Here is a 23,004-nt window from a genome sequence, read left to right as displayed (position 1 = left end):
TCATTATCACCCCACAAAGTAGAAAATGGGAAGCACACCATGAAAGTTTTGTTTCATGACCAGAACTATTTAAAATATTGAATGAACTGGATGCGATGCCTTTAATCTCACCACTTGGGAGACAGGTAGATCTCTGAGTTTGAGACCATCCAGGACTACATAGTAAGACCCTGTCTCTTAAAAAAAAAAAAAAAAAGGTTTGGATTTGCCTTTGTTCTGTATATGTGAAACACAAATGGATTTTGGATTTTGTCCAGATGTGGCTGGAATGTCTACTCCTAGCACTTGTAAGGCAGAAGTTGAAGGATTAGGAGTTTGAAGTCAACCTGGACTACATGAGACCCTATTTCAAAAAATAAAAATACCCCCAAAATAAAACCATAAATGAATTTTATGTTGGGTCTTGTCACCAAGATACTTCATTATTTATATTCAAATGTTCTAAAAGCTGAAAAATACCATATCCAACATTGGAAACAAAGTGTGGTGGTGGCGACCACCTTTATCCCAACAGAGGCAGGGGGATCTCTGAGGCCAGCCTGGTGTACAGGGCGAGTTCCAGGACAGCCAGGGCTACACAGAGAAACCCTGTCTTGAAAAACCACTTTTGGTCCCAAGCACCGCAGATCCCCAGCCCTGATAGCGCTGGCTGTTTGGAGCCTGTTGACGTCTGCTTTGTGATTTCAAGTGGGTCATGTGTTAACCCGTGATGTCTCCTTTCTCCTTTTCCCTGTTTCACTTCATGGGAGAGGCACTAGCTTGGTCAGCCCCCTTGAAAGCCACCGGTTGTTTTCTGTTTGCCAGTGTTAGACAGTGAAAGAAACACAGTGGCCCTTAAGAAGACAGAACGTTAAAAAGAAATGGGAAAGTCATCTCTGAGAGTTAGTGTGACCACTTAACAGCATACCCCTTAACTTGAAAGTGTCTCAAGTGAGAGTTGGATGTGGTGGCACACACCTGTACTCCCAGTGCTTAGGAGACCAGATAGGAGAATCTAAGTTCAAGGCCAATTTGATCTACATAGTGAGTTCTAGGTCAGCCTGAGCTGTGTAGAAGACCATGTCTCAGAACAAGTCCAAAGGAAAAGGTATCTGTTGAGACATGTTAGTTATCTATACATTTAGAATGTTACAATTTTAAAAAAAAAAGAAAAGAAAATGAACGTAAGTTTTAAGTAAGACATCATTTGAACATTGAAGATTGGTAAGACTAAATTGAGCTTCATTCCTGAGAAGGTGGTGGTTCACCCACCTTGATATTTTTGAGGAGTAGCAGCACCCTGTGCTAGCTGGTCCTGTGGGGCTTATAGACTGGATGGTTCCTCATTAGAGGAACCAGTGGACTGCAGCTAGAAGCCATTAACATTTTATCATTTCCTTGTAAGAATTGTGACATTTTCAGGTTGTAACATTTATTTGCTAGATTGAAAATGTGTTCTAGTTCCTTAAATTTCCAAAAACACTGGGTTTTGGGGGGGGGTTTGTTTTGTTTCTGTGTTAAGGTTACATGTTAGCAGTATCTAAATGGGTGGCTACAGCATGAAATAACACTTGTTTTTCACTTTATATTTCCTCCTTTTTGGTCTTCCTCCATTTGAGCCCTGAGGTTTCTTGGTGTAGACTGAGCTGTGTGTGCTTGCTCTGTTTTCTCACACCTCTAATACCTGTGCTCTTGTGTGCTGGGTCAGAGTCCATAGAGAATGAAGTCCTCTTGAATTGTAGCCATTGGGCAAGGACTTGGTGTGGGATCTGACTGGCTGTGATGCACTGCCCTGCCCCTAGCATCTTTGAAGTTCTGCATGCATGCATTAAGAGTGCGGCCATTCCTTAGGTGTCTGTACTTTGTACAGGAGACTCAAGCCTGGTTATTAAGTTGCATTGTCTGCCATTCTCCTCTTCACATGTTTCAGGGTTTATTTTAAAAGCCAAAGACGGCTGGGGCAGTGGTGGCGCACGCCTTTAATCCCAGCACTTGGGAGGCAGAGGCAGTTGGATCTCTGTGAGTTCGAGGCCAGCCTGGTCTCCAAAGCGAGTTCCAGGAAAGGCGCAAAGCTACACAGAGAAACCCTGTCTCGTGGGGAAAAAAAAAGCCAAAGACATGTTCAACCAGGCTCCTTAGATTACTCTTGTAGTAGAACTGATTTCTAGGGAAACACCAGTGTGTAGGAAGCCTTGCAGGTGAACTGAAATAGGTAAGTGGTTTCTTCCTTACTACCTTCATAATCTTTATTTGTGTGTGTGTGTATAAATCAGACTTGTGGGAGGCAGTTCTTTTTTGTACCATGTGGGTCCTAGGGGAATCTAACTCAGGTTGTTGGGCGTGGTAGCAAGTACCTTTACTTGTGAGCCCATAATCTTCCAGGAAACATAGCTTGGTTTGTTTTTGATAAGTCTCTTATGCAAATGTGAGCAAAGCTTACTTCCTGCCAATATTCTGCAGTTGCTTGGTTAATAATATTCTCTACATAGCTAGAGGGAAAGTGTGGTTCTTAGGAAGTTTAACATGGACTCTAATTCTTGGGAGATAGGTTCTGTTTGTTCCACTAACTGGTGAGCATTATAAAAGCAAGTGGAGGAGCTAGACCTGCTGTCCTGCTCTATGAGGGTTTGCCTTGAAAGCTTGGTGGAGGAAATGGGTGTAGGGCACGGCTGTGCAGTGGATTTATGACACTCGGGAAGGTGGGGAGAGTTCAGAGATCCTGAATCGCCACAGTAGTGACCATCAGTCGAGGGCAGCTGTTTCCCTCATATGTACATAGCCAGGTACTCAGGCAACACTGGTGTGGGACTCTAGGCAGGTAGCAAGTTCCTGTTTACAATAGTGAGGATTTACCTTCAGAACTCCAGGTCACTGTTAGTACCTGGTGCTAATTTTAGGGCAGCTGAGAGTCTCACTGTGCTATGAACACCTTAGAGCAGTGGTTCTCACCTATGGGTTGGGACCCCTTTGGGGTCCCATATCAGATATTTACATTACGATTCATAACAGTAGCAAAATTACAGCTATGAAGTAGCAACGGAATAATTTTATATTTGGGGGTCACCACAACATGAATGACTGTGTGTAAAAGGGCTTCAGCATTCGGATGGTTGAGAACCACTGCCATAGAGGGAGAGCATGGCCTCTAGGGTTCAGAGAAGGGAGAGAGCCCTGTTTCTGTGTAGAAAGCTGATGGGATGGTTTGGAGAGGGGCACTGGAAAGGGACAATGGAGAAGCAGATACATGTTGATGTCTTCAGAGAAAGTGATTCCTGAAGCCCGCAGTGGAGAGGGGAGCAACAACAATTAGAAGAAACCAGGTTGGCCCCTGGAGAGGCCTTAATCATAAGCCCAGGAGGTTACTTGGTCCAGATGTAGTTTAATCTTATCCCACAAAGAACTTGTGAAAAAAGGAGGTCAGTCTGGGTGATGGCCAGCCATTCAGGGCTTTGTGATGGAAGAGGTCCAAGCACTGTTGTGTAGGTAATGTCTTTCATATTCAGTAAAATTGGTACTGGTGGGAATAGTCAGAAATACTTTGTTGACAGTCCAAGGACATTTATTTTTATACCTTAGGCCCTTTATATGATGATTGATATAGCTAGTACATGATACAAGAGGAAAAGCCTTTTATAGATGAAGGTTCAAATAAAATAGCTCATATTGATTTTCTAGAAATAAAAAATCCTAGCATTCTAAGGTTTTACGAATTCGATCTTTCTTTTTTTCTGGGCTATTTATTGACCTCATGGTTCAGTGTTTAGCACAGTCTCTGTGATTGATCTTTCCACACCCAAGTTGGTATCTAAAGCTTAGACCTATACATTCTGGTTGCCAGTTGTGACCAAGTGCTAGCTAAGAAACCTGCCTTGAAGCACAGGGCTGGAGAGACAGAAACCTGGGGTTTGGTCCTGAGGAAGCTGAAACTACTTGGCAGAAATAGTGGGTAAGGGTGCTTGAGTCCAGCTCAGCCCCTAGCAACCCAGCAGCTTGTGGACCTGAGCCAGCAGCTGTCTGGGGCTGCTAGATAGAGCTGTGTATTCCTCCTCCTAAGCTGGAAAGGCAAGTCACTCTTCTCTAAAGGGGGAGGGGAGGTGTGGCCTCTTCCTCTAAACCTGTGCTTTTTGTTAGTTTCTTTGTCATATTTGCAGATAAGTGGTTTTAGTTTACTCTCTATAGAATCTCAGTGTAACCATTCTGTGCTCCTTGGAGCATCCCTGTGACTTGTGATTCTTTTTTCTAATAGAGGAAAAGTTTAAAGTCATTTCAATTAACTTTAATTATAGAAAATGCTGCCGTGATTGACAGGGAAAGATTTACTTGGACTTGACCGACTATCAAAGGCAATGCGTAGTGTCTGACTACACTTGTGGTACTTTAATGATCCTGCTACTCTGCTCCGAGAAATTGAAATTTATTTCAAACTCCCGTGAGGTGGATCTCTGGATTATCAGTAATGAAAGTTTCCATGAGTGTGTTAGCTTGTCTTGTGATTGTGTTTGACACTCCTGCCTTTTATTTTTAATGCCTTACTCTACTATTCCTTTAAAAAAAAGAAAAAAGAAAAAAGTCAGTTGTTTCCTGCGAAATCTTTTTCAGCCTGGAATTGTTTGGTGGGGAACAGTACATAGGTTTTTGAAAAGTCTTGGTGTCTCCAAATGTCCCTCATTTTCCTTCTGTCCCTTTACAAGCCACTTCATTCCCCTGACCCTAGTCCACATCAGTGGGAAGGCCTTCAGGTGTGCTATGTACTGGGTGGGCTCAGCTAGATGTGGACAGCTAGACAGCGTAGACTTCACAGCAGTGTGGCAGTGGCTGTTAGAATTGTTGCATAGTAAGTAGTAAGGATCAAGTTGGCTGAAGTGTTTCCCTCTCTACTCAAGGTAGAATGGCGGACTCCTCGTCTTTGCCACTCCAGGTCAGGCAGTGAAGGCGTGGGTGTCCATTGTAGCTAAGTTCACAGAGGAATGCCGATGTTTAGAATAGCAAATACAATCAGACTAAATTAACTTTCTATTTTCTGAATCTGTTTCAGCAACTCTACCAGATCCTGACTGACTTTGATATCCGGTTTTATATGTATGAACTACTTAAAGTAAGTAGCATTTTTTTTTTCAGGCTCATTACTTTAAGAAGTTTTTGAAAAGACAGAATTCAAGCAGAATATTTCCTGATACCCAGAGAATCTAGTGAGACTTAACTTCTGATAAGAATTCTGTTGTGAGACCTCACACATTTTCAGTAAAACTTAGAAGACTGGCCAGAAGGGGTACAGGGCCGTTATACAAAGCTCACGACCCCCTGGGCTCTTTTTGGCAGTTGAGTTTTTTCTTTGCCAGTTAATTAATCCTAGTGTTTTCTGTGTAGATAGTCACCTCAGATTTAAAGACTTTAAAATGGCTTTTTATTGCTCATAATCTCATGAGTTAGTCTGGGAACTTTTTTTTAGATTCAAGTCTACCTGACTGAGACAGAATGGTCTGTGTTAGCCTCATTCATGTATCTGTGATATAGGCTGGAGTTGCTAGACTAGTTGAGGTCCTGTCTTTCAAATAGCAGTAAGAATGGAGACCTCAACGTGTAAACAATTCAACTTGGCCTCTGCTGGTTTGCCAGTACCCTGTTGACAAAAGTCAATCCTGTGGCCAGCCCTTGACCTCAAAGGGTATAAAATAGTTATTATTTCCCAATGGGAAAATCTTGTAGAGGGATGTCTACAGAATTGGCAGCCATTTTTTTTTCTGAACTGTCTTACTATTTCTTTCTTATATGAGAATATATACCCCTTATTCCCAAGCACTGACTAGCACTTAATCCAGAGAGAAGTGATGGGTGGACCTTCTAAATGGCTTATAAATACCAAGTAATAAAAAAAAATTTTGAAGCATTATCAGTTGATGGAGGAATGTTTTCATTTGTGTAAGAAAACACATAAATAAAGCATTCTGAAAATGCTACATGTACCTTTTAGCATAATGAATCACTAAGAACCTAGTAAGAAACATGAACTACCCCCAGAAGTGCTTTATAAATAAAGAATTGACTAGGCATGGCTGCATATGACTTTAAATCCCAGCACTGGGGACATCGAGGCAGGAGGATCTCTTGAGTTCAAGACAAGCCTGGTTCCAGGCCAGCCAGAGCTACAAAGTGAGACCTCCAAGAAAAATAACTAAATACAGAGGATTGTAAAAATGGGGGGGGGGGGGTTAGTGGTTGTAGATCTCAGTTAAGAAAATTGCTGAGATGGGGTTTGTGTGGGAACTGTGAAACACTGCTTGAACAAAAGACCAGGTTGACGCGAGGCTGGACTTAGGGAGTGAAGTTTGAAGAGCTGGCTCCATGAAATGAATGCTTCTCCTTAGACTTGTACTTGAATGATCTGCCTGTTGCTGGAGTCAGAGTGGTGGCCTTGGGATTCACACCATGTCTGTTGAGCTTCCTTTTGGTTGGTAAGGGTAGACTAGAGCTTGATGTGGTCCGCCTTTACTGTGTCTTCTCCAGACTATAAGTCCAGTAGGAAGAGGTCTGCAGTGCTCTGAACAGCAAGCTGTATTTCCTAGAGGCTCATCCCAGAAAGCCATATACATGTACCCTTGAGAGCAACTGCCCATTTCTCAGTGCTCATTGAAGTCAGTGTTGAGGTTTGTAGATTTTAGCAAGTACCAGCTGGATAAAGACAGAACCTAGCACATCTGTCCTCAGTGCTGAGGGCCATGCTACTGTCTAGTGTAGCAGTATTCTTCCTGCTAATGAATGATCAGAAGCTGTAGCAGATTTTATAACTGAAGTATCTCTTCAGGGAACTTAGAGTGTGTTAGGAGCCCCACAGGGTGTCTGGCCAGTGAACACTGCCAAGAATGAATCACTACTGCTTTTTTCCCTCAGCCTTGGCCCTTCGTGTATTTCTCACTTCCCAGGTATTGTCTGGATTAGATCTTTGACAAAGACTAGGTAAAATGGCAGAAATCAACATTTTTCTCTTTTAGAGAAGAGATACAAGTAGGAAGTAGGAGATATTTAACTTCACAGCAAATGTAAAAGAAATTGAGGCTGAAGGCTATGTGTGACTGCTTAGTGACCTCCCCCACCCCCAGGGCTTTATGTGATCTGATTCAGATTCAGGGGGATGTGCCCTCATGGACCCTAGTTTCATAAGAAAACTGCTGAGATGGGGTTTGGGTGGGAACTGTGAAATACTGCTTAAACAAAATGCCAGTTGAAAGAAGGCACAGCCCACACAATGGAATCTCGCTACAGCTGTTGTAAAGTAAATTTTGAGTTTCCATGATACTAGACTTTCTATGTGTAAGCCTTCAGCCAAGTGTCCTTAGGTCTATGGTAGACGTTTAAGCAAAACTTAAGAATTCTGTTCTTTACCCATGTGATACTAGTCACATGTCAAGTGCTTAGTGGCCTTTTGTAGCTAGCGGCTACTCTGCGACACACCACAGCTACAGATTGCTACCTTTGCTGCAGAAAATGATGGACAAGGCTGGTAGAGGAAATGCTGGATGTCCAGAAAGTGCTCTTGGGCTCCTTCCCTCTAGTATTCCTTCTTTTGAGATTATCTCTCACCTCTATCCCCAGGTTTTGTATTGCCCACTCTCCAAATTCAAATTCAAAGCATCACACCTTGTATGTTATTGTTGCTACAGACAGGGAGCATTTTGTGCATGCTGATATGCTGATAGTCTCCCTCCCTCCCTCCCTCCCTCCCTCCCTTCCTCCCTCCCTCCCCCTCTCCTTCTCCCTCCCTCTCTGCCTCTGCCTCTCCCTCTCTCCCTCTCTCTCCCCCCACTTGTGGTTTTTCAAGGTAGGGTTTCTCTGTGTAGCCCTGGCTGTCCTGGATCTCCCCCTGTAGACCAGGCTGGCCTTGAACTCAGAGATCTGCCTGGCTCTGCGTCCCAAGTCCTGGGATTTAAAGGCATGCGCCACCGCCACCACCACCACCACCTCCACCTCCACCACTACCACCACCACTGTCCGCCCTCCCCTCTTTAAATACACCTCCAGCATAAAGATGCCTGGCACGTGTCCTTAGTCTGCCACTGTTCCCCAGCAGGAGGTACTGGGTATCTAGTCACAGCCTGAGTGGCACAACTGACACTTAGACTAAGTAGACGCCAGGTATTGTGCTGAACATTCTTGAGTACAGGATAGCTCCCGTGTGAAGGATTTTCTGACTTAGTGAAGCTTTCCAGTGCTTTTTAAGCCAAAGGGTTTAACTGTGGGGTTCACAAAGGTGCATGGTGTGTATGGTAAAGAAGACTTAAGAGCTGTGAGTGTATGGGTCGGGGTGTAGTAGAAAAAAAAGAGAGAGAGAAAAGCTGGATGTGGTGAGCATGCCTATAATCCCAACACTCAGGAGTCTGAGGTAGGATATTGACTTTGAGGCCAGTCTGGGTTCTGGGTGCAGAGAGAGTAAAGGGCAGCCTGACTGAACTGTGTAAACAATAAAAAGGAAAAAGGCATATTAATCCAAACTTAAAGATAAAGATTTAAATCAACATTTCTTCAAAGGCAATATAAATATAGAGTGATCGATAAACACATGACACATAATTTTTTCATCACTAATAAGAAAATACAAATCAGAAACACATTGAGCTACTACTTTAACCTACCTGAAGAGCTGGAATTAAAACAGGAACAGGGACTGGGCGGCGGTGGTGGCACACGCCTTTGATCCCTGCATTTGGGAGGCAGAGGCAGGCGGATCTCTGTGAGTTCGAGGCCAGCCTGATCTACAGAGTGAGATCCAGGACAGCCATAGCTGTCACACAGAGAAACCCTGTCTTAAGAAACTAAAAGAAAAAAGTAACAATGACAGCCAGGCAGTGGTAGTACACGCCTTTAATTCCAGTACTCAGGAGACAGAAGCAGGCGAATCTCTTAAGTTGAGGCCAGCCTGGTCTGCACAGTGAGTTATAGGACAGCCAGGACAACACAGAGAAACTCTGTCTCGAAAAAAACAAACAAAATAGTGACAAGTGTTGGCAAGAATGTAAAGAGACTGGAACTATCGTGTGTTGAATTTGAGAAAGCAGGCAGTTCCTTAGAAATTGTAAAGTTACCCTACAACAAGGCATTTCTGCCCCTAAAAAATGTACCCAAGATAAATAGATGCATACCTCCCAAAAACCTACATATGACTGTGCAGCGTTGTAGTCAACAGCCAAAATAGAAACAACCCAAGTCAGTAAACTAGTAAGTTCGTAATTGATTTGGTCTCAAAAATAAATAAGCTCAGTGAGAAAAGTGGACAAAGTACTGTGCCGTTAGGATTGTCCAGCAGAAAGAAGTCTCCAGAACAGACAGCAGATTAACCAGTGGCTGGGAGTAGCTTGGCATGGGCATTAACTAAGAATGAGCCCCAGGGAACTGTGGAGATCCTGGAAAGTTCCAAAACATGGTGGCAGTGGTTATACAGCTCTCAGTTTACTAAAGATCTTTGGCTTTCAACACTTAAATCCTTTTATGTTGATTATATTTCAGGAAGTCATTTTCTCTCATAGAGTAGTAATGATAATTCTTGAATGCTGGCTCAGGTTTTATATTTAATGAAAATGTAAATGCTTCTTAATCTAGAAAATTCACATGGCCCACATAGCTTAAGTCTGCCTTGTTAAAAGATACGTTAAGATGTCATTCTTCATGCCCACATGGATTCTGAGGTCCCACACTCTGGTCTCTCATTCCCTTTTTAAAGCAACCTTCATTCAGCATGATCATCGACAGCCCCCTTCCTACTGGCTGCCAGCTGTTGGTGTCCATGGAGAGCATCTTTTTTCTCTCTCCTTAAAGGCAGTAAGCTGCCCTTTTTGAGACTATTCAAATTAAAGTGTCACAGATAATAAAAATGTGTTTGCATTGGGGGTGGTAGAGGGTTTGCTTACTTTTCTCTGTGCTTTCTTACCTACTAGGCTCTGGATTACTGCCACAGCAAGGGAATCATGCACAGGGATGTGAAACCTCACAATGTCATGATAGATCACCAACAGAAAAAGGTACCAATCCAGCCAGGCAGCACCAAATCTTTGCTGAAGGCTTAGGGAAAACCTAAACATTGTCCAATAGCATTGTGGTGTCTGCAGACCACCACTGATCTCTTCAGTAAACTGCGTTACTGTGACTCCTCTAGTCTCCAGGAAGTGCACAGTGACCTTGACTCTGGTCACTGGTTTTATTTTGGTTTTAGTGTTCAAAGGGTCTCAGGAAGAAACGACAGCAGTGGTTTCTGCTTTGCTTCTTCACAACCATTAGCGCAATTTGACTAGCCCTAAGAAAAGTACACTTGGGTTTCTCCAGCTCTGGTTGTCATAGCCAGTGTTAGCTTAATGACCAACTAGAGTAGTGCTTCTCTTCTGGAGTGGGGTATGCACATAAGTCCTTCAGTAGTGCCTGGAGCTGATGTTAAGAGCTATGAATGATGGGGGATTGTGTACCACATGTAAGTAGCATGGAGACAGAAAACAGTTGAACACTTTTGATCTGGAGAGTAAAAACAGTTCCAAGTACTCTGCTCCAGAAATGACTTCATCTGCAGTTTCTAAAGTGTAGTTTTTCATGGGTACACTATCTGTGGCCAGCTACCGATTGTAGAAATGTGGTGTGGCCTCCACATAGGCGTGGGCATCTTGAAGTGCCCTTTTGCATTCTGTTTGGTCTTGTCTTTCTCATAGCTCCGGCTGATTGATTGGGGTCTGGCGGAGTTCTATCATCCTGCTCAGGAGTACAATGTTCGAGTGGCCTCGAGGTACTTCAAGGGACCAGAGCTCCTTGTGGACTATCAGGTGAACTTGTCGGTGAAGCTGCTCTGAGCTATTTTTATATTCTCTTAGGGGTTTTCCTGGTTGCTCTGTAGTCAATTTGGATGTATTCAAAACCCAGTTATTCTTCTATTCTAAAGGTTTTTCTCAACTACATTAAAAAAATTCTTTATGTGTATATGTATGAACATACTTGTGCCACAGCCATGTGGGATCAGAAGACAACTTTCAGGAGCTTGTTCTCTCTGCCATATTGGTTCTTGGAGGCAAACTTAGGTTAGTAGGCTTGACAGCCTTTACCAGCTGAGTCTTTTGATGGCTTTTTTTTTTTTTTTTTTTTCTTTTTAAAGGAAAGGAATGACTTTTATTTCTAAAATAACTATAGAAAGGCTGAGGATGGAGCTTGATAGTAGATGCTTGCCTAATATGTATAAGGCTCTAGTGCCTTAAAAGTCAGGGCTAGGGCTGGAGAGATGGCTCAGAGGTTAAGAGCACTGGCTGTTCTTCCAGAGGTCCTGAGTTCAATTCCCAGCAACCACATGGTGGCTCACAACCATCTGTAATGAGATCTGGTGCCTTCTTCTGGCCTGCAGGCATACATGCAGACAGAACACTGTATACATAATAAATGAATAAATCTTTAAAAAAAAAAAAAAGCTAATCTTCAGAAGTCAGGTGAATATGAGAACCAGGGTTTCTAACCATCCTTGACTGATTGACCGTCCTCACTGCCTTCAGATGTATGATTACAGCTTGGACATGTGGAGCTTGGGCTGTATGTTAGCAAGCATGATATTCCGAAAGGAGCCGTTCTTCCATGGGCAGGACAACTATGACCAGGTGAGCAGACTCAGCCCTGGTTCTTCATCACTAGGGAAATAGCTTCAGGGACAGGAAGGAGGCATTGAGTGTGTGTATGGGCAGGAGGGCACCAAGCATGCAGAGACAGACAATGCTGTCTATGGTGAACTTTCAAGATGGGTCTAAAAGGTAAAGCTCCTCTTTGTCTAACAAAATCAGACTCCAGTTATTTGGTCAGTGTCCCCAAAGGTGTTAGCATCTAAATTAGGTTAACCCTTTAAAAGCAGTTCAGAAACTTGCACTCATGTGAGCATTGTGTCCTTGAGTCTCTTTGATTATCCTAGACTCAGGTCTCTGTTCGGTCCCTAGAGATTTGAGTGCTTAGTGTGGAATTTCCTGATTCCTAGGCACAGTGTCCTCACAAGCTCATGGGAAGCTCTGTGCTTGGTGGTTTGGTCAGTTTGTTTTGTGTTTCAGCTTGTTCGAATTGCCAAGGTTCTGGGGACAGATGAACTGTATGGGTATCTGAAGAAGTACCACATAGACCTAGATCCGCACTTCAATGATATCTTGGGACAGTAAGTAAGAAAGGAGAGGGAGGGAGGGAGGGAGGGAGGGAGGGAGGGGCAAGCACTTTGCTCTATTTCAGAAGTGGGAAGATTAGACAAAATCCAATTTCTTTCCCTTTTCTAACATGAGTATTGATATTTATTTATTTATTGAGGTGGGATCTCACTTGCTATGTAGACCAGGGCGAGTCTTGAATTCACAGAGGTCTACCTGCCTTGGCCTATTTATCAACAGAAAAATGGAAAATAAGCCATGTGTGGGTGTACATGTTTCTAATCACAACACTTGGGAGGCTGCGGCAGAAGGATCATTGAGTTTGAAGCAGCCTGGGAATCATGAGATCCTGTGGAAGCAAATGGAAAACAAAATCATAATGTTATAGAAAAAATGTTTATTTGGTCAAAGCATGTCCTTTTTTAAAAAATTATTTCTTTTTATTTTATATGTAAGCATGATTTGCCTATGTGCATGTATATGCACCGTGTGTGTATGTTTGGTGTCTGCAGAGTCAAAAAAGGGGTCCTCTGGACCTGGAGTTACAGATCGTTAAGCGCCACCATGTGGATGCTGGGAACTGAACCTGAGTTCACTGGAAGAGCAGCCAGTGCCCTTAACCACTGAGCCACCTCCCCTCCTTGCATATGCTTATTTTGATGGAAAATCTCTAGAAAACTATGCTTCTTCAAATAAGAAGTGAATTATTTTTGAAGTAAGTTTTATATATAATAAATATTGAGGCATGCTGAATTTTCAGGTACTCTGCTGGTTTTCATGGTTTAGGTTTTTTATTTGTTTGTTTGGTTGGTTGGTTTTTCTTGTTTTGTTTTTTTGTGGGTTGTTTTGTTTGTTTGTTTGTTTGACAAAGTCTTGCTGTGTAGCTCTGGCTGGCCTCAATCTGGGTGCTAGGATTGTAGCTTCAGTGCTGTATGTTACAAGTACATATTTGCCTGGTAGTCTTCAGACATTATTTTATGAAAGCACTTATTTCTAAAGCCAGCTTCTAAATATATCTACTGACCAATGCATCATTAGTCACCACCAGGCCTCACTTGCAATTGATGAAAAAATAGGCATAAGAATAATCCAGAAATATTGAATAAATTCTCACTCAGGTATAGATGTTTTAAATAGATTCTGCTCATCTAATGATTGAGCAGTTTATGTCAGTACGCCATGGTTATAACTGGGGGCAACAGGGTGTGGGGATACAGCCTATTTGAAGTGGGTACCAATAAGAATGAGATCAGCTGCTTCAAGAAGGGCAATATTCTAAAGGTTTGTTTATGTTAGGTCTATTAGAAGAGTTTTCTTGTTGTTTAGTCTCAATACTAATGATTCACTTTTTTTTTTTCCTTTAGACATTCACGAAAGCGCTGGGAAAACTTTATCCATAGTGAGAATAGACACCTTGTCAGCCCCGAGGCCCTAGATCTTCTTGACAAGCTCCTGCGGTACGACCATCAACAGAGACTGACTGCCAAAGAGGCCATGGAACACCCGTACTTCTGTGAGTTATTAAAAGGCCAAAACAATGGCACCCTTTGTCTTTGAGGTCAGTCAGAAAAATAGGTGTTTGGATTAGATCAGCCTAGGAATTTGACTTCAAATTTTATTCATTATTCTGGGTCTCTGAGACCACTTTACAGGTAATGGTATTAGGTCCCGAAGGTGCTTGCTTATTCACTGTTAGTGGTACCTCTGAGGCTAGGCTGTCGACCCATTCCCATCACCATGGGCTTGTATACTGAAGGTATCTAAGTTGTTTTTTTTTTTAAAGTGTGAAAACCTAATCAAAGATTTTTTTTCCCCTTTAAAAAAAATAGTTAAAAGTAGTAATATCAGCCAGACGGTGGTAGTGCATATCTTTAATTCTAGCACTTCAGGCAGAGAGAGGTAGGCAGTTCTGAGTTTGAGGCTAGCCTGGTCTACAGAACAGGTTTCAGGACAGCCAAGGCTATACAGAAAAAAACTCTCCAAAAAAAAAAAAAAAGTGTAGTAAGATCATTTTAATGTGTTTTCCAAAGGAATCAATATGTGAGTATGTGAGTAAGAGGAATCTGAGGTAAGCAGGCAGGTATGACAGCTGGATTCTCGCCTCTGATATCTCCCAGAGCATGTATGTGTTCCTGCTGCACTTGTGTGTGGTTTGGGTAGTTCTTCCTATTGAAAGTTTCACATACACTTTACCCGTGTTGAAAGAGGAGGTACCTTAGTCTAGGCATGGAAGAGGCTGTGAAAGGAAGAAGCTGAGTAGCGACTTAACTGACTGCACTCTAAATCAGGGTGGACTCTGTCCTTAAAGTTTCTGTGTGTTGTTTGACTACTGTGTGCTCTTTTCCTTTCCTTTTGTCCTTTGGAGTTAAACTGATTCCTAATAATATTAACGGATATGAAGGACTGATTACTATGCTCTTAAACCTAGGGCAAAAGTTTAAGGCGACAAAAAATTTAAAGGGTCTTCTCTTTCAGCCTTCTGGGCCCTAGACAGCTGACATTCCATTGTCTGCTTTCTAATTTCCAACCCAGAAAGCTGTTTTTACCCTTCAAGTTAGGCCACTTTAAGGATACCGGTGTCACCCCAAGTAGTGGCACATACCTTTAAACCAAGCACGAAGAGGGAGAGGCAGTCAGATCTTTGTGAGTTTGAGGCCAGACTGGGATACATAGTAAGACTGTCTTAAAAAAAACAAAAATAGCCAGGTGTGGTGATGTATACCTTAAATCCCAGGACTGGGAAGGCAGAGGCAGGTGGATCACTGAGTTCAAGTCCAGCCTGGACTACTGAATGCGTTCCATGAGAGCCTAGGCTGCACAGAGAAACCCTGTCTCAAAAAACAAGCAAGCAAGCAAGCAAACAAACAAAACCCAGTAAAGTAAAAAGCAATACTAGTGTAAACTCATGAGGCAGATGCATAAGGATTGCAGATTTGATGCCATCTAGAGTATATAGTTAGACCCTGTCTCAGAAATATTGTACATGCTTTAAAGAATTTAGGGGCTAGATATGATGTTAGTACTCAGTGAAGAAATCACAAAGAATAGTGTGAATTTTGAACAGTGGTAAGTTAGGGCTTCTGTGCCTTTCAGCAGCTGGGTCTGTATTCGAAGGAAATAGAAAAACTGTCTCCCAGTAATTCCCCAGAGGACATGATGGCCACCCTGGCTGAGCTAGAGGATAAAGCTGAAGAACAGGAGTTCAGTGCTAATCTGAGCAACAAAATACAATTTTCAGAAGGAGCTAAGGATATGACTTAGTGGAAGATTGATTCTAGCATGTATGGCACTGGGTTCTATTCCCTGCCTTGAGGGCAAAAAGAAAGGAGTTTTTTCCGGATCCTGTCATGGTGCCTGTTCTTATGGGACCTGAGTTCCACATAAACGTCTGTCTCGGTGCATAGAGAAGAGGAAAGGCAGGTTGGCTGTGGCATTCCCACTATCCCCTCAGTGCCGGTGTTGATGTGGCGACCTGGGCTCCTCTCTTGCAGACCCTGTGGTGAAGGAGCAGTCCCAGCCTTGCGCAGAGAACGCCGTGCTTTCCAGTGGTCTCACCGCAGCACGATGAAGCCTGGGGAATCGACGGTAATGCGGCACTGATGCTTGCCAATAAAACCAACCAACCAAACAAAAACTTGAAGGAAACTACAGTGTGATAAAAAGAAATTCTAATCATTCCTTCTAAAGGCAAAGAAGAGTAAAGACCTAAAGCCTGTCAAAAGCAAGAAACTCCCCAGTACTAGTCTGCAGGGAGCTGCGCTGTGCAGTGTGGCAGTGCGTATAGTTCAGGATCTGAAGGGACTCTCCCTTTGGAATGCATGGGAGATGAGAAGCTCGGAGTTGTTGTACGTGTACCTGCGTTTAACAGGATACCACTGTTGAATTAACCCGTTCGGTCAACAAGCTCTGAATATCTGACTTCCTATCTATTCCATTGTGGTCTGGTTTTCTTCTGTGAGAATTCAGGCTCAAGTTTTAGCAAAAGTCAGCAGTCTATTCTGACACACCAGCCTCATTTACAAAAAAAAAAAAAAAAAAAGAAAAAGAAAAGAAAAAGGAAAAAAAGATTAAAACAGTGACAGTATTTTTTTTAAGCTCTTTTACAAATTCATGTGTTATGTATTTTTTTATGACATGAGCTCTCCAGGAAATGTACCTCATCCCTGCAGTTTTCTTCTTCTAAGTATATTCATTTGGAAGCAAACTGCAGTCACTCTCACCACGTCCTCTGTAGTGTCAGAAGATGGCACTGTAAATCCTGAGATGCCATGAACAGGTCCCAGGCTCATGAATAGTTCCATGCTGTGTGCATAACTTGGGGCTCACCTTTATTGATTTGCCTAACTATTGAATCTTGTTGCTTTTTTTAGTTGTTTTTTTTTTTTTTTTTTTTTTTTTTTGTTTTTTTTTTTTTTTTAAATCCCTGCCTAAAAAGAAAAACCTCACCATTTCTCAGCACATCTTTGTGTGGGCACCTGCTTTAATGTACCACTTAAAAACAAAGACTATTTTTGTTCACAACCATAGCTGCAGCTGGAAAGTTGTCTTCAGGCAGGTCAAAGAGGGAGGGAATTGTTCTATTAGGATTTATTCAGGAAAGCCCTCACATGTGCAGAAGGCATACCCGCCATCGTCCCTCTTTCTAACCCCATGACAAGCAGGTCTGGCTACAGTCGGGCTGATGGGCATTTACAGCTCTGATAGGTCATACATGAATGTGATGGCAGAAAAGTCTCTGGCATGGAAGTGCTGACTTGTGGGCAAAGCTGCCCTGTGACTCCTGCAGCTGACTGGAGAGGGATGGCCAGGGCTTGGGGGAGGAAGTGGGACTCCTGGAGCAAGTGTCAAAGCTTTATCCATCCACTGTGCTGACCTTTGTGTGAGCAAAGAGCTAGATTCTGTTGGGGGTTTTTGTTTTTGTTTTTTATAGGGCTGATTTCATCTGGGAGACTGGTCACTGATGTGGTTTGCCAGCTAGTCCCCTCTCCTTGTCTGCAGAGCCATGCCTCAGCTCTGGAGACCTAACATGCTTGGGGTATCTACCACATCACACTTAGGGTTTCTTCATTAACTATTTAATAATGCCATACATTTTTATAAGGTTAGATTGTTTGTTTGAAACATCTGTTTACATTCCAAATTCCAATAAACTTGTATTGGTATTGGTAGCAGGTCCATCTCTAAATGCAGATTCTATTTTGTTGTTTGGTCTGTGGGAACTTAAAAGACAAATATAACTCTTGTCTTGATAGTGTGGAGTTGAGTTGATAGGTTAAAAAGTAAGGTCTTGGCGCAGTGATATAGCAGGTAAAGGCATTTGCTGCAGACTGATGACCAGAGTTCGGTCCCCGGAACCTGCATGGTGGCGGGGAGAACCTACTCTCATGAGTTGTCCTCTTCCCACATGTGTGCTGTGGCATGTAAACACACACAACAATAAATAAAGTTTTAAAAATCTTCTTTAAGATCCTTTATAAAGCTAGAACATTGACATGCAGTTAAGGTTTTCGTACAGATCCTGCCTCCTTGCATTGCACCTTCTATGTATCGATGTAAACATTTGTTCTTCCCGAGACTCGGAAACATGATATGGATGCGACTGAACCTGTTAACATGTCAAGTAGCAAAACTCGAGTGTCTGGGATTACCATGGACCTTCTCGTGTGCCCTTGGTTGTCAGGGGAATGTGTCACCATATGTCTTTCCTGTTTTCTAACCTCATATCCTTGATCACCCATGCTTCTCTTTGTTCTTTCTCTTTTTAAGTTGTTGAGAGCCCCTTGGATGGTCTCGATTGACAGTGACCCCCCACCTCTTTGCCCTGGGTCATCCAGAGACAGTAAAAAGGTGTGGGGGGAGAGTTGGCCATGTTCCCCTGACCCTCCCCTTTGGCATGCTCTAGGAGAGAGGCCCTTGAATGACAGCTCAGCGGGATGTCCTTTGTATACAGCAGTACCTGTACTTTACCTCTCTTCCCCTTAGCTGTGGAGCATACTTGGGCTTAATGCTTGCTCCCTTTGAATCTGGATTCTGCCTAAGCTGGTCTTTCCCAAGTTGCAGTAAATCTAGTAGACCTCTTTTGCCTGTCTCCAAGTGTACCTGGGTCCAGCCCCCTGGAGATTTTACTTGGGTTTGGAGAGTTTTAAAGTGTGTGTGTGTGTGTGTGTGTGTGTGTGTGTGTGAGAGAGAGAGAGAGAGAGAGAGAGAGAGAGAGAGAGAGAGAGAGAGAGAGAGAGAGTCTAGTTTTCTATTCAAACTAAACTGGTAAATTTATTCACTCAGTATCCTTTACAGTGAATATATCCTTAAACTCATCTCAGTAATTTCCATTTGTTTGCTCCATTACCTTATAACAAGTTAAAAGTGCCTATGACAAGAACTTGATTATTTCCTAATGAAAAGCAAAAACAAAAACAAGCCGTGGGGAACAGGGTAGTGTTGCAATATCATCTCAGGTACTACCTGTGTTCAAGAACCTGCACCTGGTGTGCTGAGCAGAGGCTCCAGGACTGACTCCAGATCAGTGGCTCTCCTTGGTATCCACAAGGAGCATGACATCAAGGTTGCCTGGGCTAAGAAAGCCATGCTGAGAATGCTACTTAGAAGTGTGTTGGTGGCAGTTTGTTCTTTTCAGGTTCCAATCAGCTGACCCGGCTCCTGCAGCTGTTATGGGTGGCTGGGTAGAAGCCATTGCCTGTCTAGTAAGAACACTTGTTACTGAGGCTTGCTGTGGAGCAGAGTTCCAGCCAGGCCTCCTCGTGCACCTTCCCCTAACATGTCCATGCCCACCTGGCTTAGGGCACATGGGTCCTCTTGTGGAAAGGAAAGCATTCTCTGGCTGACTGCTGAGAGAAAGGAGCTGGGAGTCCGGGATACTTAGAGAGGGTGGCTGGGGAGGGACAGGTGACAGGAAAGGATCCAGTAAGAAAAATGTTGTAAAGGGAAGCCTTGAAGAACTCAGACTCCTGAGAATGAAGGAGCACTTAGGGGACACTAAGCTCCTGTCACAGATGTGCCTGGAGAGGACACTGCCCCTGGCTTGGGTTCAGTGGTCCTTGAGAGGTAGTTGCCAAGGGCCTTAGGGTCTGTGCCTACTCAGGGAAACAACCTAGTTTCTCCAGGAGCATGCTGCTGTGTCAGCAGAGGCCGGGGACAGGGACAATGGGAAGAGTTTCTATGTGCATTGAGAGAAATGTGGGAGCAAGTTAACTGCTTTAATACCAATTCGGATTCCCAGACACCCACAGGAAAGGGCATCTCCCTCTTGCACATGAGTGAGTGGATAAGAGCTGGGGAGAGATGGTTGCAGAATGCCAGCCCTTCTGAAAGCAAAAGCAAGCAGATCTTGTGAACACATAACCTGAGTTTGTCAGGGAGTTTAATAAAACTGAAGTGTGTCCTGCTTTAAAAACTGAATCCCAGTGTGGGGATGATGGGGAAGGGAGGTGGCCAAGAGCACTTGCTTTTGTGCTGTGGGGGGATGGGGGGGTCTTTGTTGTAGAAGCTGGCAAGGTTGGATTATGCAGCTGATGCATACTTTTGTGTCAGTACTCAATGTGCTACAAATGTGACACTTAACCCTGAACTGCATGTATTGGGGGATTAAAAAACAAACTTTGAATCAATAAATTTAAGTTTTTCACTTGCTGGCTCTTCTTGCTGTAAATTGGACAGAAATCTTTATATCCAGAGGCAAGCTTGGATAATCTTCAAGAACCTGTCTGCAGGAAAACAACACTGCCTGTGTTGTGATCCCTTTCCAAGTGAATGCTACAGACCCAGTTCCATGGTGTAGCCCTAGATGATTGACATGGGTGCCATGTAAAATCTTGTTTTCCTAAATAAAAATGTTGACAATGCCTGACCTTCCCAACTAGGAGACAAATCAGTTGCTGGGGACCTTAGCTTGCATTCCCTATCTTGGGGGAGGTGGGGAGCGCAGGCATAAACCTGGAGCCTCGAAGATCTATGTGATGGCTAAGGCCATCACTTGTGTGTGACGACTTCTTTAGGAGTGAGTGGGACTGTAGTGTTTCTCAGTGGCAGCACTCAAGACCCCTGTTTCTCAGGACTGACTTGTTACATGACTAACCTTAGGACCCAGGCGTGGGCATTTGTGATCATCTCTCCCCACCACTCCTTGCAGCACACGCATGTGAATGTGGGCCTGTGCCGTCACTTGGCTGATGGTAGGGGTCTTGGGTGCATGTGCTTTTATCCCTCACTAACACCTCTACATTGGACCTTTGGACAATAGCTGAAGAGCTTGGATGCAATGTAATTAACATGCATGGGCATCTTTTCTCATATGCAGTAGAAAGAACCCTGTCCCCAAGGGAAGTTTCTACAAAGTGACTGAGACAGCTTACTGGATGCCAAGTGCTTTCCACATCTAGAATCTAGTCACTGGCCTGTCAATCACCTGCTTTACCATGATCGTTATGGAAGGAGGTCATGCCAGACAGCTAGCTCTTTTCAGGGGCAGGTTGAAAACAATTTTGAGCCCACCTGATGCCCTTCAATGATTAGTGGATTCAGCCCTTTCCCTGAGTAAACAGACTCAAGACACCTTCGGTAAATGTCAGGTCTGAGAGACCCTGGAGCTGGACCTATTGTCTGGCTTGCCAGAATGGTCAAGGCATTTGCATCAGCACCTGAACTTGAAGGTCAGGGCAAGAGAATTGATGGTGGCATGATGTGGCCAGAGTTCCTCTCCAGAAGGCAGGCCAATGGCTGCCTCTGTTGGGGTCAAAGAGCAGGAAGAGGACAACTTGAAGGCCTGTGCTCATGTCCCATGGAGTGACGTGGAGAAGACAAGCTTGCACCCTGTCCCTGGTGGCCTGCCTCACTCTGGCTCAGATTGATTAATGCCCTCTTTCCCCTCCTCCCATCTCTCCCCAGGTCTGTTGCGGTTCCTCACACTTTTCCATAAGCAGAACAAGAACCAAATCAAACGTCTTAACGCGTGTAGCGAGATCACGTCCCGAGAGCAGACACAAAATGGTGGCAGGCTTGGCGAGCACGAACTAGACCACCTGAAGGGCAGCCCACCACCGTATATCAGACCTCACTTCCGAATGTAAAAGGTTCACATGCCTTTGGCTTCCTGTTGACTTCCTCCCGACCCAGAAAGCATGGGAAATGTGAAGGGTATGCAAAAATGGTTGTTGGTTACTGTTGCTCCCCATGCCCATGACCTGTCCCATGGCTGCCTTGTTGCTCCAGCAAATCCCAAGGACTGGTTGACCACAGACTCCACAGACGGGATCGGGGCAGTGTATGGCATGATGGGCAGTTACATATTATTTTAAAAGTATATATTATTGAATAAAACGTTTTAAAAGAAGTGGATGGAGAGTTTTCAGTATGGAAGGGGCCATTGATGGAGACCTGTGGCCAGAGAGGACTGAATGGCAGGTGCACTTGGGCCAGGCTCTCACTAGAGGGAAGCAGGACCAGGATGCTGTGTGTCTCGCTGCCTAGGCGGGGAGAGCTGGGCCTTATCTTGATGCAGTCCCTGTCACTTGTTCACCCTTGCCTCTTCCAAATGAGGAGTGGCTCAGTATTTGAGGGGTTTAAATGCTCCTGGGGTGACTTCAGGAAGATGCTGGAGGCCACCCTTGGCTGTTTCTTTGCTCATGCCTCAGCATTTTGGCACTCAGACCCACTCCCTTCTGAAGAAAAGTTTCAGTCCTGGAGGCAGGTTGAGACTGCTATCCAATGGGAGGGAAGGGATCAAGCCCAAAGAGGCTTCTTTCTCATCCTGTCCTGGGACCCCCAAGAAAGGTAGGGAAAGTGCACGCGCATATGCACACACACATAGAAGCTTCAGTGGAAGCAGCCATTGTTAACAGGAAACAAAGCCAGTTAATAGTGCTTTTCAATGTCCTCAGCCCTCTGATCCCAGAACAGCTGTGCAGAGGAAGTAAACACGGCTGAGGTCTGTGGCCGGCCTCTAGCCACTGCCTGTGGAGCTCAGAGACATGGGCAGGTTTGAAGCAGGCGGTGGGTTGGGGTGCATGCAGGCTTGCTCTTCACAAGGGCCACTTGCCCTGCCCCCTTCAGCCTCTTGTTTTGAATGGCCATGTGAATCCGTGTGAACACTCACAGTATTAAAGTGATTATGAGGAAAGGATGTAACAGGCCCCTACCGGGCCACCATGGTGTCAATGTCCTTTGGACGCACTTACGTCAGATCCATTCAGTTCTCCAGGTATGAGAGCTTAACACATCCCACCCTACCCTACCACTGGACACCAGCAAGTGCCCTCCAGGCCACTGGCCATAGACTAAAAAGCCAGTGGACTATAAGCACCTTTGCCTTGGTTTCTCATCCCAGCACTAGCCTGAAGTCTCAAGCGTTTCCTGGAGCCCTTTTCAATTCAAGGCTCTAGAAATTGCGTTGGTATTCCAGCATCCATAGCTCATTCACATGCTCTCGCGTTGTATACAGTGGATATGTGCTGTCTCCGCAGACCTGTCTGCAGTTACGGCCCTGTGCAGCTGTGGAGGGTCTCTGCTGGACAGATCTACAGGTAGGGGCATGGGGATCCGTTAATGCTCGTGAATAGCTGGGAAAGCTAGCTTGGTCCTTGGTTTCCCCCACCTTTTAGCCCCAGCTCTCCTTCACTTCCCAGTGTAGAAGCCCTGATTTTCAGAAGTGACAGGCCTGTCCGATATGCTTGGGTTTGGGGGTGGCTGGAGAGGAACGGGAAGGAGGGCTTTTGACTTTGAGACGATGACCTGGAGCACACATTGGCCATCAGAGGACCCTGCCAGCATCTGTAGACAAGTTAAACGGTGCTTGTAGTAAACAGTTCAAACATTATCAAAAGTTAATAGGTAAAGCCCCTCTAAGCCATATTAACTGTTACTCAGGTTGATCTGT

At 44.2% G+C, this 23,004-nt stretch overlaps 1 protein-coding gene across 3 annotated transcripts in view; it reads left to right on the top strand.

The window, feature by feature from the left end:
- The window catches only part of Csnk2a2 (casein kinase 2 alpha 2), a 41,781-nt gene extending 20,319 nt beyond the window's left edge, over positions 1-21,462 (top strand). For 2 of the 3 annotated variants that reach the window (XM_028871420.2, XM_028871421.2), the window contains 8 exons: positions 5,015-5,074; positions 9,906-9,989; positions 10,665-10,775; positions 11,490-11,591; positions 12,030-12,130; positions 13,481-13,629; positions 15,608-15,701; positions 21,018-21,462. In XM_028871420.2, the coding sequence (XP_028727253.1) occupies positions 5,015-5,074; positions 9,906-9,989; positions 10,665-10,775; positions 11,490-11,591; positions 12,030-12,130; positions 13,481-13,629; positions 15,608-15,684 (684 nt within the window). In that variant the 3' untranslated portion in view covers positions 15,685-15,701; positions 21,018-21,462. The remainder of the gene's footprint in view (positions 1-5,014; positions 5,075-9,905; positions 9,990-10,664; positions 10,776-11,489; positions 11,592-12,029; positions 12,131-13,480; positions 13,630-15,607; positions 15,702-21,017) is intronic. The other variant, XM_037206116.1, reaches the window with a different exon arrangement.
- The last annotated feature ends 1,542 nt before the right edge of the window (positions 21,463-23,004 follow it).

Source organism: Peromyscus leucopus, chromosome 5 (assembly GCF_004664715.2).
Source record: "Peromyscus leucopus breed LL Stock chromosome 5, UCI_PerLeu_2.1, whole genome shotgun sequence".
NCBI classification, from domain to species: domain Eukaryota; kingdom Metazoa; phylum Chordata; class Mammalia; order Rodentia; family Cricetidae; genus Peromyscus; species Peromyscus leucopus.
This window is presented reverse-complemented; position numbering and strand designations above follow the sequence as displayed.